The 15,321-nt window shown below is 34.7% G+C and overlaps 1 protein-coding gene across 1 annotated transcript; it reads right to left on the bottom strand.

Annotated features, from left to right (window-relative positions):
* Positions 1–8,189: 8,189 nt before the first annotated feature.
* Positions 8,190–13,651, bottom strand: LOC110900145 (F-box/kelch-repeat protein At3g06240-like). The gene is made up of 2 exons (XM_022147043.2): positions 13,244–13,651; positions 8,190–9,396 (listed from the first exon to the last, which is right to left on the bottom strand). Exons 1-2 carry the CDS (start codon positions 13,376–13,378, stop codon positions 8,302–8,304), a joined length of 1,230 nt encoding a protein of 409 aa, XP_022002735.1. The 5' UTR covers positions 13,379–13,651; the 3' UTR covers positions 8,190–8,301.
* Positions 13,652–15,321: the final 1,670 nt, after the last annotated feature.

Here is a 15,321-nt window from a genome sequence, read left to right as displayed (position 1 = left end):
CGGTCGGGTTGTGACAATAGGCCTGCTCCTCGTATATCAAACGACAATCTGAAATACCTGAAGACGATATATCTGGGTATGGCATTGTTTCAAATCTTTGCAAAGATGAATTATTTCGCAATAAAAACTTTTCAATTTCGCACAAAGCATAGTTCTTGAGTTGGTGCTTTGGAATTTATATATACTCTAATTTGCATCATTTCTAAGCATTTGGTCTTGTACCCTATGCTTTGTTAGTGTTGTGTGCATTTGAGGGATGTACCTATAATTTGAGTGGGTTGTACCCTCTTTGGGTCTCTATAAAATCTGCATTTTGTTCTTTCTCTCTGCTCTCTACTTTCTCTCTCTAGAGATCTTCACCCATCAACAAGTTCAAACCATGCATGAATGGCGGAGGTGTTTGCTTTAGAAGCCGTTCCCACCGTTTACCATGTTTTGACAGTCTATTAACCGCCGGTAGCTTTGTCGGTGTGTTTGTTTGTGGATTTGTCTGTACCTCCGCCGGTGTTGTCTGTTGGGTTGTCATCACCACCGCCGGTGACTTTCATGTGAGTAAGATATTTTACATATGATGGTTTATGTGTGTTATGTGCATGTGAGGGTTGTACCCATAGTTGTATGGGTTGTACCGACCTTTGTACTTAAAAATCCATTTCTTTGTCTGTGGATATGTGGGTGATACTTTACCGGTGGATTTGTCATCACCGCCACCAGTGTTGTTGTGGGTGACACTTTTCCAGTTGATTTTGTTTTTAACATTTGTTTTTTAGTTTTTGATTGGTAATCCCCTTTAAAACTATACCGGTGATTATCCGTCATTAAAATCATTACCATGCAATGCAACGGTGAACAAATGCCATAGAGAAAAGCATGTATGATAGAGTGTGGGTTTGGATATTAAAATAATGGGGCGTGCTTCTGGTAAAGTGTTTGAACTTTTAAACAAAACAGATTAAAAAGCAAAAGTAATTTGACTTGATATGTGAGAATGGATGATATACAAATAGCTGGATGTTTTAGTTATGATAGATAAAGTCTATGTAAAAAGGATTGATGAATTTGCAAAAAGGAATAAAATTGGTTTTTAGATGAGTAATTTTCTTTTGCGTTTGTGAATTTAGTTGTCTATTTTTTTCGTTTGACAAGTTCATCGTAACGCGCGGGTCCTAGATCGACTTAATTATTCTTTTATATGTTTTACGTTTCGGTTTAATTTATTCGCATTAACACGCCGCAACTTCAGTGCTGATGGTCGTTGACAGTAGTGTGACATTGGTGTTCACCCCCACCGCAACGTGGGGATGCTTAATCCTAGTTGATACCGCTATGCAATACGAAAGGAAAAAACATCATGTTATGAATATGGAAACCATTTCATCATATTAAGATAACCTAATTTAAATAATAAGGAAAACATTAAATCATTTTTTTGAAAATATGAATAATAAACTTTAGTGTAAACAAAAGGTACCTGAAAGTCGATGGTATTTTGCTATTCTATAAACAAAATTGTCTGGCATGTATTTCCATGAACTTTCCCAAACAACCTCAGGTCTAGAAAGACTGCTGGATAATAGCATCGTAGAAAATAAATTACGAATATATGAAGCGCTTCCAGTTAAATTTGCTTCTTTTATTGCCTCCACATACTCCGAGTCGTCATCTAAAAGACCAAGTGCGTAGCAAGCATCTCTATATGTATCATAAACATTACCATTAACTGCTTTAATGTCGTCAAAAGATGTTGGTCCTCTAACCTTGTTAAGAAGAATTCTCAAAAAATAAGCTTCACCTAGAGATGGAGGTACAGAGTGAATCCTGCCAATTGATTTTTCCATTGTCTGGGTTCCCATATTCGCTTGTCAAGCTTCCAAACATAAAAACTTAGGAACTGAACGTATGTAAGTGTATGGGCAAACGGGTCATTTGGGTCTTTATTACGTTCCATCCATGACATTATCATTGAAGATTTAATAGATGGTTTGTGGCACCTGCGGAAAATCCACAGTCATCCTGATTTAACACCTTGTCGCTTTGGAGTACTTGTCAAATTTCGGGACAAAATTTCTTTCAATTTGGGGATGATGTGACAACCCAAGATTTCAAGGTCTTTTCCATACACATCACTGACTTCACAATCCTGTTTTTATAATTTGATTTACGTGGTGTCGTGTGTGGTTTATCTGAATGATTAATGTTTTGTGCTTGGGTGTTAAATGTTAAATTTGTAGTTTTGTGATCGATTAATAGTTATGTGATATGTGTGGTGTAAGTATAGTTTAATTAAGGTTTACTAAAGGTTCTTCGTCACTAGTCTTCCCCGACGAAAAATGGGTCATTAATCTCGACGAAAAAGGGGTCTTCGTCAAAGGAGAGTTTCGTCAGATAGGGGCCTTGGCCCAATCTGTTTCACAGCCCAACTGTTTAGATTATGTGTAACCCTTGTAACTGCTAAGACGTAAACAGAAACCCTAAATCCTCTCTCTTGCCCTCTCTCTTGTGCGACGGCAACTGTGAAGCCTGGAGCTTTTCTTATTCAAACAATCTAATCAATCCGGAACCTTGGTTAGTATCCGATTCTTATTCGCTAGATTTATATCCGATACGTGGATTTTTATGGTGATGATGTTGTATGAATGCGTAGGATCTTGTATGCATAATGTTTCATTGTTCATTAACCGTATCACGTGGTTAGGGTTGTATGATGTGTTGAGGATTCTTGTGTGTCTTAGGGATTTCGGTTCTGTTAGAATGATAAGCAAGTATTGATCGAATGATTGTTATGACAGTAATAATGTTATGAATATTTGAATTGTTAATGCCCTTGTTACATGTTACTGGTAATTAGCAACTTGATGATTGGTCGATGATCATGTTGAAATTGTTGATGATGATTAGGGTTCTTGAAATCGTGAAAGTGTAACCAGGTTGGATCTGTAACTGTTTCATCACCTGATGAGGGGCGACGAAACATGGGGGTTCTTCGTCACACCTCATCTCGACGAAACATGATGTTTTTCGCCACACCTTAGCTCGACGAAACATAGGGTTCTTCGTCGAATGGTTCACGACGAACCATAGGGTTCTTCATCGGACAGTTCTTCGCTGAAGGGTAAACTGTTTGGGCTTGGGCTTTGGTAGATAGCCCAGTTAACTGTGGTGTGCTATTATACGTTATACATGGGATGTGAACACACGTGTGAACTGAGTATATGTTATGTAATGTACAGTGATACTTATGATAAATGTAATCCGTGAAATACGTGAGTTGATTGATAAATCCTAAAACTGATTGTTATTGGTAACCATAATAGGGTTGGTTGACTAACTGGACGGGTAATTAAACATACCAAGCAAATCAAAGGTGAGTTCATTCCTCTTGAGCATGCGTCCCGGTGGGTGGGACAGTCATAGGGTATCCCTGAGAGGGATAGGTTTTTGGGTAAATCAATTGGGTATTCCTGAGAGGAATACGTCTTGTGGGTAAACTCGGGAATGTTGGATAATACACTCATCCTATCACCTTTAAGTCCCATCTTGTTCGTTACCTGAGAGGTAATGGGGTATTAGTTGGTAGCGCAATCTAGGTTTGGCACCCTCACCCCATACCTGAGAGGACTGGTGTGAACTAATGACCCAGTCATGCCCAATGCTTTGATAGGAGCATTGGGGAAAGGGCAAAATAAATCAGGAGTCGTCTTGTACTCGAGTTATTATCAACATAAAATCAATAAACTAAACTAAACACTTGGTAACCAACGTTTTCGTAAAACTATGAACTCACCAGCGTTGTCTGATACACTTGTTGCATGCTCGCAGGTCGTTAGGTACTATGGAAAAGGAACTTGTTGTCTGGATGGCTGGAGTGGTCATGGGTCGTACTACTTGGATATGCAAGACTTATTTAATGATTTCATGTACATTGGTTTTTGAAACGATTAAACAATGTTTACCCATTTGCTTCCGCTGAACATGTTTAACTTGGATATGTTATGAATGTTTTATCTTCATGAATGGAAACTTTGTTTTATAACTTGATCTTAGTTCAATGTGATTGGTGGCTAGATCCTGGTACGTCACACGCCTAGCGGGGTTCTCGCATTTGGTATTTTGGGGTGTGACATGGTTTGTTTAGAACATAGTTAATATCCTCGTTAGGGCCGAAAACAACAGGTTGTTGGCCAGGTAGATGGAATGGAAGCCTCATAACAAAAGGTCTTCTATAATGTACTTCATTGGCAAATATCCTCCATGATGCTTCGCAAGCTGATATATATCGGCAATCATAATACTCTTTGATCTCGCCTTGTGCTTGCTCTTCTGCTTGATTATCACTTTGCACAACAGCTATAGTGGCTCTATCAGGCCCTTTATTAATGTATTTAAATAGATATTTTATCGAGGCGGCTTGATTGCACCATTCAACATTTATATGAGCTTGATATCTTTTCAATAATTTTTTGTTGTACGGAACCACACTTCTGTTATCAAGGTCAATTTTATTTTTCACAACAAAAGCACCATTGTTTCTCCTTCTATATAATGGAAACCCGTTTGAATCTCGTGTTGTATGATCTTGAAACTTTTTGTGAAAGGCTTTTGAACACTTCCTATCAACCATACATGGAGAGCTCAACCTAGCATTACCACATGGACCGTGTATCATATATTCTTTCACGAGCATGAATAATTCTGGATCTTCAATTCTGTTTGGAAATTCTGCACATATAAATGAATCAACGTGGTCCACAGTAGGTAATTTCGATTCAGGTTCCATGAATAAGCATTAATGGGCATGAGGCAAACCACGTTTTTGGAACTCGATAGTGTAAAGAACTACAAAAAATAAACAAATTGGTAGTTTAATGGTGAATAATCATTTGAATATTATTTTTAAATAGTACCTGCTGAAGCTTTGCCAAATAGATGATTCCTTTTTAAATCTTTGCAAATTGAATCCAGCTTTATTTTGAACAATCTGGATAGGATATCAGGCCTATCTTCCGGACTAAGATTGGTGTCTTTGAGAAACCGTTGAACTTCTGGCCATTTGGGATTGCATGTTATGGTAATAAAAAAATCCGGATAACCAAAGCATTTACACAGAGCCATAGCGTCTATATAGTTTTGCATCATACATCGTGCTCCACCAGTAAAAGAAGATGGCAAAAAGATACGTTTTCCCGCCTTAGATATATCATCTTGACCTTTAGTTCTTAATTTACGGAGGCTTTCATATGTGTCGGACCTATGATCTTTTTGTTGATATCGTATGTAGCTAAGTCTCTCGCTCTCTATTATAGTATACGCGTCAACCAAGAACTGCTAGAATAGCCTCTTAGAATTGAGGATTAATGAAAACTGATTTATCCGATCCTACATACGATAAGCAAAGAACTCTCTCATAGTACAATTTGGACGCGTCTTATTAACAACATCAACAACACCTCTATGAGGGATATCAATTCTGTAGCCATCATCTTCGTACGGAAAACAAAATCGGATACTGTAGTTCGAGATATGATGGATGCAACTCACTAATTCTCTTCAGTGCACCTGTTTGAGTCTCGACAACAATATCTCTATTGTCAAATACATTTTCAATATCTCCAACAATGAGAGCCGCAATCTCACCAGCCATTGGTAAGTTATACGTGCGACCATCCTTTTCTCTTGTTCCGATTAGGCGAAGCTTCAAATTTACATTAGGGCTGTCTTGAAAAGAATCCCTAACTCTTCTATAAGTTTTGACCAACTCATTGTCATTATCTAAAACATCCTTTACATGTTCTATTAATTTACGATCAAGAGTAGAGGAATATGAAGACGATGCATCATCTGAACGACTGTTAGGAAAATGTTATCAAATATTATTAAAATTGTCAAAAAATACAAATTAATAAGGTAAATAAATAGATTTATGATAACAATATGCAATGGATATTACCTAAATATCGATTGCCTGTTTGAAATTTCGTTCTTAGTATCGTATATGTATAGTCGGCAAAATTTTGGTTGCGCTCCATTGTTTGGCATAAGACTTCCAATTGTATGATAATTCTCACCGCTAATTCTAAAGAAAAAAGGAACATTGCCTCTGTTAACCGTTAAATCAACCTTACCACCCATTGAAGTAAATGCGAACATGGAATTGTAACGTCGAATATTTTTCAAAAAGTGCTTGCTTTCCTTATTTTTGTTACTAACTAGGATTCGATAACTTCCTCTGGCATCTTTGTAATCTGGAAGCTCTACTATGCCATAAGAACAACATAAGAAATAACAAATTTTTCCATCCTTTCTTCTTCCTCTTTCTTTTTCTGCATCCCATAACTTTGCATCACATACTTCACAAGTAACGCATTGGTCACCATGATCCAAATAATCTGTTTTGAAAATTAATTAAAAAAAGTATATAACTGTTATTTAACCAACAAAAAAACATAAAGTTGACTCATTTAATACTTTATCGAGGCAAGAATACAACTTATTAGAAATGTGCCTTTTGAAACACCTTTGAACGGATCTTGATCTACGATTTGCTCTGTAGTAAAATCCATAATTGGTATTGGAGATGTAATTCGTGGTCTACCAATTAACTTACGTTTTCCGGTTGACAACCTTTCAAAAGATGAATTTTTAAGCATACTGGAGGTGCCAGTGAATGATGTAAGATTAAAAGAAATATGACCCGGAGTAGCGTCTGTTGGTTGAGTAACATTGTTCATAAGACAACTAACATTACCTATTAAGATATATAAACAAAGTTTTTAAAAAATCTTCATGATATTAATTTATATAAACAACATCGACATATATCAAAGTTAATAAGTATTTACTTGTTGGCATGAATGGTGGAGTACCAGTTCCATTAGGCATAACATTTGGATTTGATTCTAAATCAGAAGAGGTTGGTAAATTGCTATTGGTATCTGATATCCTGTGTCTCATAGCAGATCTTCTATTGTCCAAATTTAGTTTCCTTAATCGGCTGTTCTTTATATATTCAAATTCAAAAATATTGGGGAAAAAAGAAAGCATGAAAATAAAAGATACGATTAGGTTAAAATAAACATAGACACCAATATTGTAAAATGCAAGTTTAGTAATATATATTACTTGAAAGGCGGCTATTACAAAGAAGAATAATAACTAACCTTCTGATAAAACCGATAAGTCTTGTGTAACAGTCCGCATAACAGACGGAGTAGTTATCGAATCAGTCGTTGTGTCCATTGTATTCACAAAATGTGATGGACATCCATGTAAGTTAGACCTTTTGTTATCCAATAATACTTTCCTTATTTTCCGACTCTGTTTTGCCTGATCTTGAGTAACAATGGGGATAACAACTACAACAACAAAAACATACACATAAATTAATAATTAAAGTCACAATGCATAACAGTGATGTGTTTTAAACAAACAAAAAAAATGCAAAAAAATACTTTAAGACATACTTAATATTCAAGTTACAAACACAGCTAAATAAAACATACTGTTAAGTAGTACCGTTCGTAATGGTCGATAATGGCCTTCTTCCTCGACGAACTGTAAGGGAATACAACAAATGGCAAGTTTAGTAAAACACATTAAATTTTAACATATGGCTGATAAAAGTAATCGTAATACAATATATAAAATTTAGTTTATTTTCTTCGCGAACTAACAAAGTTCGTTTATGTATAACATACTAATATCTATCCTTAAATAATAAGTTATGGTATTACGAGTTGTAATATTGGAGGATGGATTAGAAGGTAGGATGGCTGAAACATCTGTAATTAAAATGATTACATTAAATTTAAACATGTACCTAAACAAAATTTATGAAAGGGGATTCAAATGTTAAATTTACGACATTGCCCCTTGAATGTTTTCCTTTCCGGTGTTGTTAGATACAGATGAACAGTCGTTTTTTCTTTTAGACATTCCTGAAATTATGATATGATGTAAGAATACGACAATCCAAAATTTTAGTCAACTTTAAATGTAGTTAAGTATGAGATTCTTTTCATTTTTACTATTAGATACTAATTGGTACATAGCTTATGTTATCCTAAATTAGCATTATACAAAGAAACAATAGAAGCATGACAAAACTTTGAAATATTATGAAACGATAACACGAATGGGAATAATACATTACTGCAAACAATTATTACACATATGAAAAAACGAAATATAATAAGAAGTTCTTTTATTATTCAAATTAAGAAAGGATATATTATCAAAAACTTGAAACAACAAACAAAGTTCGAAAAAACACACACAAATCAATGTATCATACAATAATAATTTCTAATCTATAGGCGAAACAATGGTCTCGATAAATAAGGCTCCTTTCGGACCGCTGTAGTCGTCAACATGTTGGAGGTACTTGAAAGATTCATTGCACAGGTCAACTTCAACAATATCACCCCAAATGCTTGTTATGAGCCACTTGTTGTCTTGAATTATATTGGTCCTTCGACGCCTTTCAAGATAATCAACTATATGAGGCTTATTGAAAGAAAACACCTTGATCCACGTCTCATCTTCAAATTTGAACAAATCAGCAAATAGCCCATCAGCCCATCCAACGACAATCACATGCAGCTTCCTTGCAATGCTCAAAAAATGTCCTTGCCAATGATTCACTTCCATAACCTCGGGAAAAGGAAGTGTGCTGAAAGATTGAGAAAAAACATCGAAGGCCACTATGTGTCTCTCACCTGGTGGAAACCAATTGTTGGAAACCATGAAATATATGGTTTTCCCGGAATAAATTCCGTGAGACCATGAGTAATGTAGTGAAGCAAAATTAGTTATGTTCAACGAATTTATCATTCTCCAAGACTCACGGCGTCGTGAATAAACACGAGCATTAACAACATTACGGTAACGTTTGATGTGAAGAACTTTGAGATCATTGGAGTCGTCAAAATACATTCCACCTGTATCAGAGTTTAGAACGAAATTAAGATTAAAGTAGTCGTCGGACAAAAACTTAAAGCGCCTCGTTGTTGGATTCCAAAGTATGAGCTCACAACAAATCCTTTCATTGCAAACTAATAGCAGGCCTTTAAATGAAGCTATAATACGTAAGAAAGAAGGATGGACATTAAATGGAGAATTTATGGTTTTGCTTGTATCGGCTTCTAAATTCCCGCCTACTATGTTGTCAACAATAATTGAGTTATCTTTCAAGGATAGAAGTTTCTTTTGTAGCGAACTTAGAATTCGCCGAGAATGCATAATCTCAAAATTATGATTTGACAGTTCCTTACGAAAAAATTTCGATAAACATTTGAAACGACCTATAGCTTTGGCAGGAAGCCTTGTGAAAATCTCATGGACAATCATTTCAACCCCAATCTTTTCCATTTTAAGATCCATGGTGCTACAATACAAAACCTAACAAATGAAATAAACAGCAAATAAGAATTTTACAATATATTAAAATAAATAAAGGATGTTTATAGGAAGAAGTATAGCGTATGGATTACGGATTATGTGACGATGATACCTTGTTTTCAACAATAGGCTAACAGAACACAAATACATGGTATTAATAATTCAGATAAACTTTAAAATGATGTGATGTAGATACAAAGTTTTATATTTATACCAGTAAAGTATTTTACAAAATATCATAAAAATATATGATATAACATATCATATATATTGGAATGGTATAGAACTATACACTCAATATTCGTTTACCTTATAATTAGTTTAAATAAACTGATTATAGCAATTATTGAGTAAACAAATTAGGCATATCTACATATGGAACAAATAGTAAATAACATGAAATATATATATATATATATATATATATATATATATATATATATAGAGAGAGAGAGAGAGAGAGTGCGGTTAACATACATTACGCTTTATCGTACTTCACGTACGCGACGCTGTAAACCGTCGGATCAGGCAATAATCACGCATGGGACAAAAAATAACGCATGGGATCAGATTTTTGGTGATAATCACGCATGAGAAGTGATAATCACGCATGGAAAGTATAATCACGCACGTTGAGATGGTCAAAAAAAATAATAACGCACGTTATATATCTGGTCGCGTACGTTAATGTAGGTTAAGGCGTTTTGTACATTATACTTTCTCTCTCTCTCTCTCTCTATATATATATATATATGTATATATATATATATATATATATATATATATATATATATATAGGGGGTTTGCTAGAATGAGAACCACCCCGAGTTGTAAGAACCGCGAGAACTACACCCCACGGAGCGCCGTTCGCCGCCATTTTTTTACAAGTAGATGTGTGCATTATAAACACGGCCGTAAAAAATCATGGCGAACGGCGCTCAGTGGGGTGTACTTTTTTACACCTCAAGTTTGGTGTTTTTTAATTTTTTTTCTTTTTTCTTTTTTTTCACCAAACTTGATGTGTAAAAAAGTACACCCCACGGAGCGCCGTTCGCCGTGATTTTTTACGGCCGTGTTTATAATGCACACATCTACTTGTAAAAAAAAATCGCGGCGAACGGCGCTCCGTGGGGTGTAGTTCTCGCGGTTCTTACAACTCGAGGTGGTTCTCATTCTAGCGGCTCCCTATATATATATATATATATATATATATATATATATATATATATATATATATATATATATATATATATATATATATATATATATATAAACTGATTACTAAATATCATTTTATTTATATTAATATTTACAGAAAATAAAACTTAACATACAACACTTTGAATCGGCCATTATGCAGCAGAAAGAATACAAATAAGAAAAGTTTAATACTATAATATGAGTTGAAACAAAAGCATTTTTATTATAAAAAAAATTAAACAAAAGATCAAGGAATACATGATACATTAAATTGACAATAAAATAAGTTGGTGAAGTATAATGACAATAGTCATACCTTGCTTTGTGTATCAAAGAAGAAAAAGTAAGTATGTTTAATGTGTATGAAACAAAATGAATAAGAATGATATTTATAATAGATGTTAGCCATGTAACTTTGGAAATGATGTATGTAATTTTAATTAATATTTTTAACATTTATTAAAATATAGAAATGTATAAATAACAGTTATCTATTTTTAGGTGATTAAGAAACTTCCATAATTTCATTATATTCTAAACTAAGATTTGATTTTTAAATTTACACATATTAATAGAAAGTTGATATTAAAATTGTTTCTTTTAATAATTAGATAGATTTGATTTTCTCTTCTATACGATAGGAAACTTATATGAGACTTATACTACACTATACGATACGATATAACACCCGTATAGGCCTATAGGTGTGGTTTAGGTCCCGTATAGGCCTATAGGTGTGGTTTAGGTCCCGTATAAGCCTATAGGCATATACAAGACCTATAGGAAACCTATATGAGACTTATACTACACTATACGATACGATACGATACGATACTATATGATACGATATAACACCCATACAGGCCTATATGCAGATACAAGACCTATATGAGACTTATACGAGGTTTACACGAGACTTATACTATACGATACGATACTTAAAAATGTTTTTTTTAAATACACCCTTCAATATACGCTGCGTATAGGCCTATACGCGGCGTGTATAAAGGGTTAACAAGATAATTTTACCACAGTTTTGGGGTTAAAAATAAAAACTACCCTTTATATACGCTGCGTATAGACCTATACGCAGCATATATAAAGGGTCAAAAAGACAATGTTACCCTTGTTTTTAGCTACATATAGCCCCCAATGCAGGGGTAAAATGGTCTTTTTTACTATTTGCCACGTATAGCCCTCTATGTGACGTATATATGGGGCAAGTTTGGTAAAAAAAGACCATTTACCCTTGCATTGGGGGCTATACGCAGCCAAAAACAGGGGTAACATTGTATTTTTAACCCTTTATATACGTTGCGTACAGGTCTATACGCAGCGTATATAAAGGTTTTTTAGAAACATTTATACATTATTGGTTTTAATAAATTTTATAAGAAAAAAGGTTTCTATTTTAAATAAATAAGAAATTAAGTATTTCTTACAAGCTTTTTTATACAATATTAATCAATTTTATACGACAAATATCGTATCGTATAGGTCACGTATTGACCTCGTATAAGCCTATAAGTGTGATATCGTATCGTATAGGTGTAGTATAGGTCACGTATTGACCTTGTATAAGCCTATAAGTGTGATATCGCATCGTATATGTGTAGTATAGGTCACGTATTGACCTCGTATAAGCCTCTAAGTGTGATATGGTATCGTGTAGGTATAGTATAGGTCACGTATTGACCTCGTATAAGCCTATAAGTGTGATATCGTATCGTATAGCATATACAAGACCTATAGGAAACATATACGAGACTTATACTACATTATACGATACGATACTATACGATACGATACGATATAACACCTGTGTAGGCCTATACGAGACTTATACTATACACTATACGATACGATGCTATAGGATACCATACAACACACGTATAAGCCTATAGATGTAGTATTTAAAAATACTTAACGGTATGATATTTAAACATTTGTAGCATTTGAACCGCACTAGACATGGTATAATAATTTAATTTAAGCGATGACAGTATAATATATTCGAACCGTATATACGTTTTCCAAAACAATTTAACGCTATATAATATTATTGGTATAACATTAAGGGTTATATATTTTAAACAATTTAACGTTGGAACCGGGTGAGAATTTATACCACAAATACATCAAAATAGCAAAAAAAAAAAAAATCTGATGGGTTATATACGCTGCGTATAGCTCTATACGCAGCGTATATAAACCCTTGTTTTCTGTGCAATGATTGCTGACAAGGCTCTGAAATCCATGGTTTATATACGCTGAGTATAGCTCTATACGCAGCGTATAGAGGTAATCCTATACGCTGCGTATATACCTATACGCAACGTAGGTAAACCCTAAGTGTGCAGATAGCCAACCAAGGTGTGCAGATAGTGTGAGCCTTTTTATTGTTGTTTCTTGATGTCAGGTCTCTTTCTTGTTAATTTTCGCTTGAAAATGTTCAACTTGAGTTTAAATAGTGGGATTATATCTTCCTCCCAAATTAATCATAAAAACTCCATTCATTTGGAAAACTAGAATAATATACAAAATACTTATCACATTTAGCACAATCAAAATTTGGAATCAATCAACTCCAATGGATGAGTTCATTATCGTTAACCTGGTATATAATTTCAATATATAAAAAGCTTACCTGCACTTCCAATGCTTGCTTGAGTTCCTTTACCACCCAACCCATTGAGGGTCGGTTTTTCCGTGCATTATGCAAGCATTTATAGGCAATTTCCGATATCTTATTCCATGAACCCGAGGGTAATTGCTCCATCATAGCAGGATCAATAATCTCATGTACTTTGCCTTCTTCAGATTTGCGTCGGGCCAAAGGGGCTAGAAACCTATGTTCATTATCTACGTTCTTAAAGCACAACCTCCCGCATAAGACTTCAAATAATACAACCCCAAATGAATAAACATCAGATTCTTTTGTGAGTACACCAGTATCCCGATACGCAGGATCACAGTAACCATATGTGCCACATGGGTTGGTAATGAGGAAAGTTTCACGTTCGTTAGCGCGGCCTACTTTGGAAAGTCCTAGATCAGATATTGTTACGCCCCATTTCTTTTAAATTCGACATATAAAATAAATAGGTAAATTTTAGGAAAATTCGGCATGACCTATTCGTTTAAAACCATTAACACCCTGTTATACATACCAAACTTCAACGCTTAACATCCTTGACAAAAACCCAAAACAACAAAGTCTATATTGGACACGACATGACTTCGACTACTAAGTTTTTACCCAACAACGAGTTATCGACATACTACATAGACCTAGATACATATGACCAAAACTTAACCTATTTTAATAGACTTAATAACGGAAGCGTGAGGCGGGCGTAATCCAAGTGTGCACATTCCAAGCCGTCCATACATCTAAATCGAGGATTTACCTACATTCAACAACAAATTCAATAGCGTTAGTCTTATTACTTATTTCGCTCACAATGCCACTTACTAGCCGCATTCGTTTGAATTCAAGATTATCATTACGCATTCAATTTACCCCTTTTATGGGTAAGCTTATCTTCTCATCAAGAGATTCAAGCATATCGTTCTCAACCCGGTAATAACGGATTGGTTTCTTTCAACATAAACCTTACATTCTACCCGCATAACGGGTTGAACTTCAAGCATCACGATTTTTGCTTACACGACCACCCGTTCTAGTCGGGTGGCTTCATACCCTTACTCAACCTAGTTACATGAACCGGTCGACTAGTATAACATAGCATAATTATTCGTTAGCATAAGCAAAATCCGCAAGGGATTAACCATTCGTTTACTAGCACCATAATCACTACGACATAGTATAAACATTATAATAAGAGTTGTCCAATATGAATATTAACAATTAAAAGTAAACTTTCGTATGCAACGGAACATACCTCGGTCTTGGGATCCTTCCGCTTTCTTAGAATTCGAACTTTCTTCCTTCACGCCTACATCAACAAATTCAACCCTTCGTTTAGCACCCACATTCCATTCCATTATGTTCCAATTTACACATAATTACCCTATCAAGCATTTCATCGAGCACCTAGTGTGCGTCACATTAATAAAGCATAGTGTACAACATTTAAAGCATAACTCACCAAATCATTCTATGTGCCATCAATAATCAATCTAGTTCTCACAATTCCTTTAATCTACATCAATTTATCTAGCATTCGGGTACTACAAACTGAACTACATATCCAATTACATACATTCTCAATCCCTATAATCTTTATATTCATAACAAAATTTTCACAAAGTGGGTTTATAGAGGCTTTCTTTCAATTAACCAAAACCAAGCATGATTTCTACTCTAGGGAGTACCCTTAACATCTAAACAACACAAATCATATATCAATTTCACGATTGGGTCGAAACCCTAATTCTACAATTTATCAAATCCAGAAATTCAACTCACCACTTGATTGGGTATGGGTAATTGATCGAGATTTTACCACATGCAACTGATTCACATCGATTTTCCTTGTTAATTTGGTGAATTTTTACAAGAATAAAAGGGTAAACCCTTGTTCCCTGCTCCTGCTCGATCCCAAACACGCACAGGGTGTGTGTTTTGTGGTTTCAACATAATTAAACCCTCACTAATTATAATTTACATATTACCCCCTTAAGTCTTGTTATATTTGTAACCATTAATCTTTAAAATAAAACCCCCTTTTTAGTATCATATTACCATTCACCTTCAATCTT

This window comes from Helianthus annuus, chromosome 14, assembly GCF_002127325.2.
Source record: "Helianthus annuus cultivar XRQ/B chromosome 14, HanXRQr2.0-SUNRISE, whole genome shotgun sequence".
Lineage (NCBI taxonomy): Eukaryota > Viridiplantae > Streptophyta > Magnoliopsida > Asterales > Asteraceae > Helianthus > Helianthus annuus.
The sequence above is the reverse complement of the archived record's forward strand: the minus strand, read 5'-3'. Positions and strand labels throughout refer to the sequence as shown.

What these genes read in the sequence shown, in the direction of transcription:
- LOC110900145 (XM_022147043.2), bottom strand. Translation starts at nt 13,378, where the DNA reads ATGATGGAGCAATTACCCTCGGGTTCATGGAATAAGATATCGGAAATT. An exon ending in AGCAAGCATTGGAAGTGCAG is followed by an intron (nt 9,397 to 13,243) that starts GTAAGCTTTTTA and finishes TTCATTTGTTAG; the next exon opens with GTTTTGTATTGTAGCACCAT.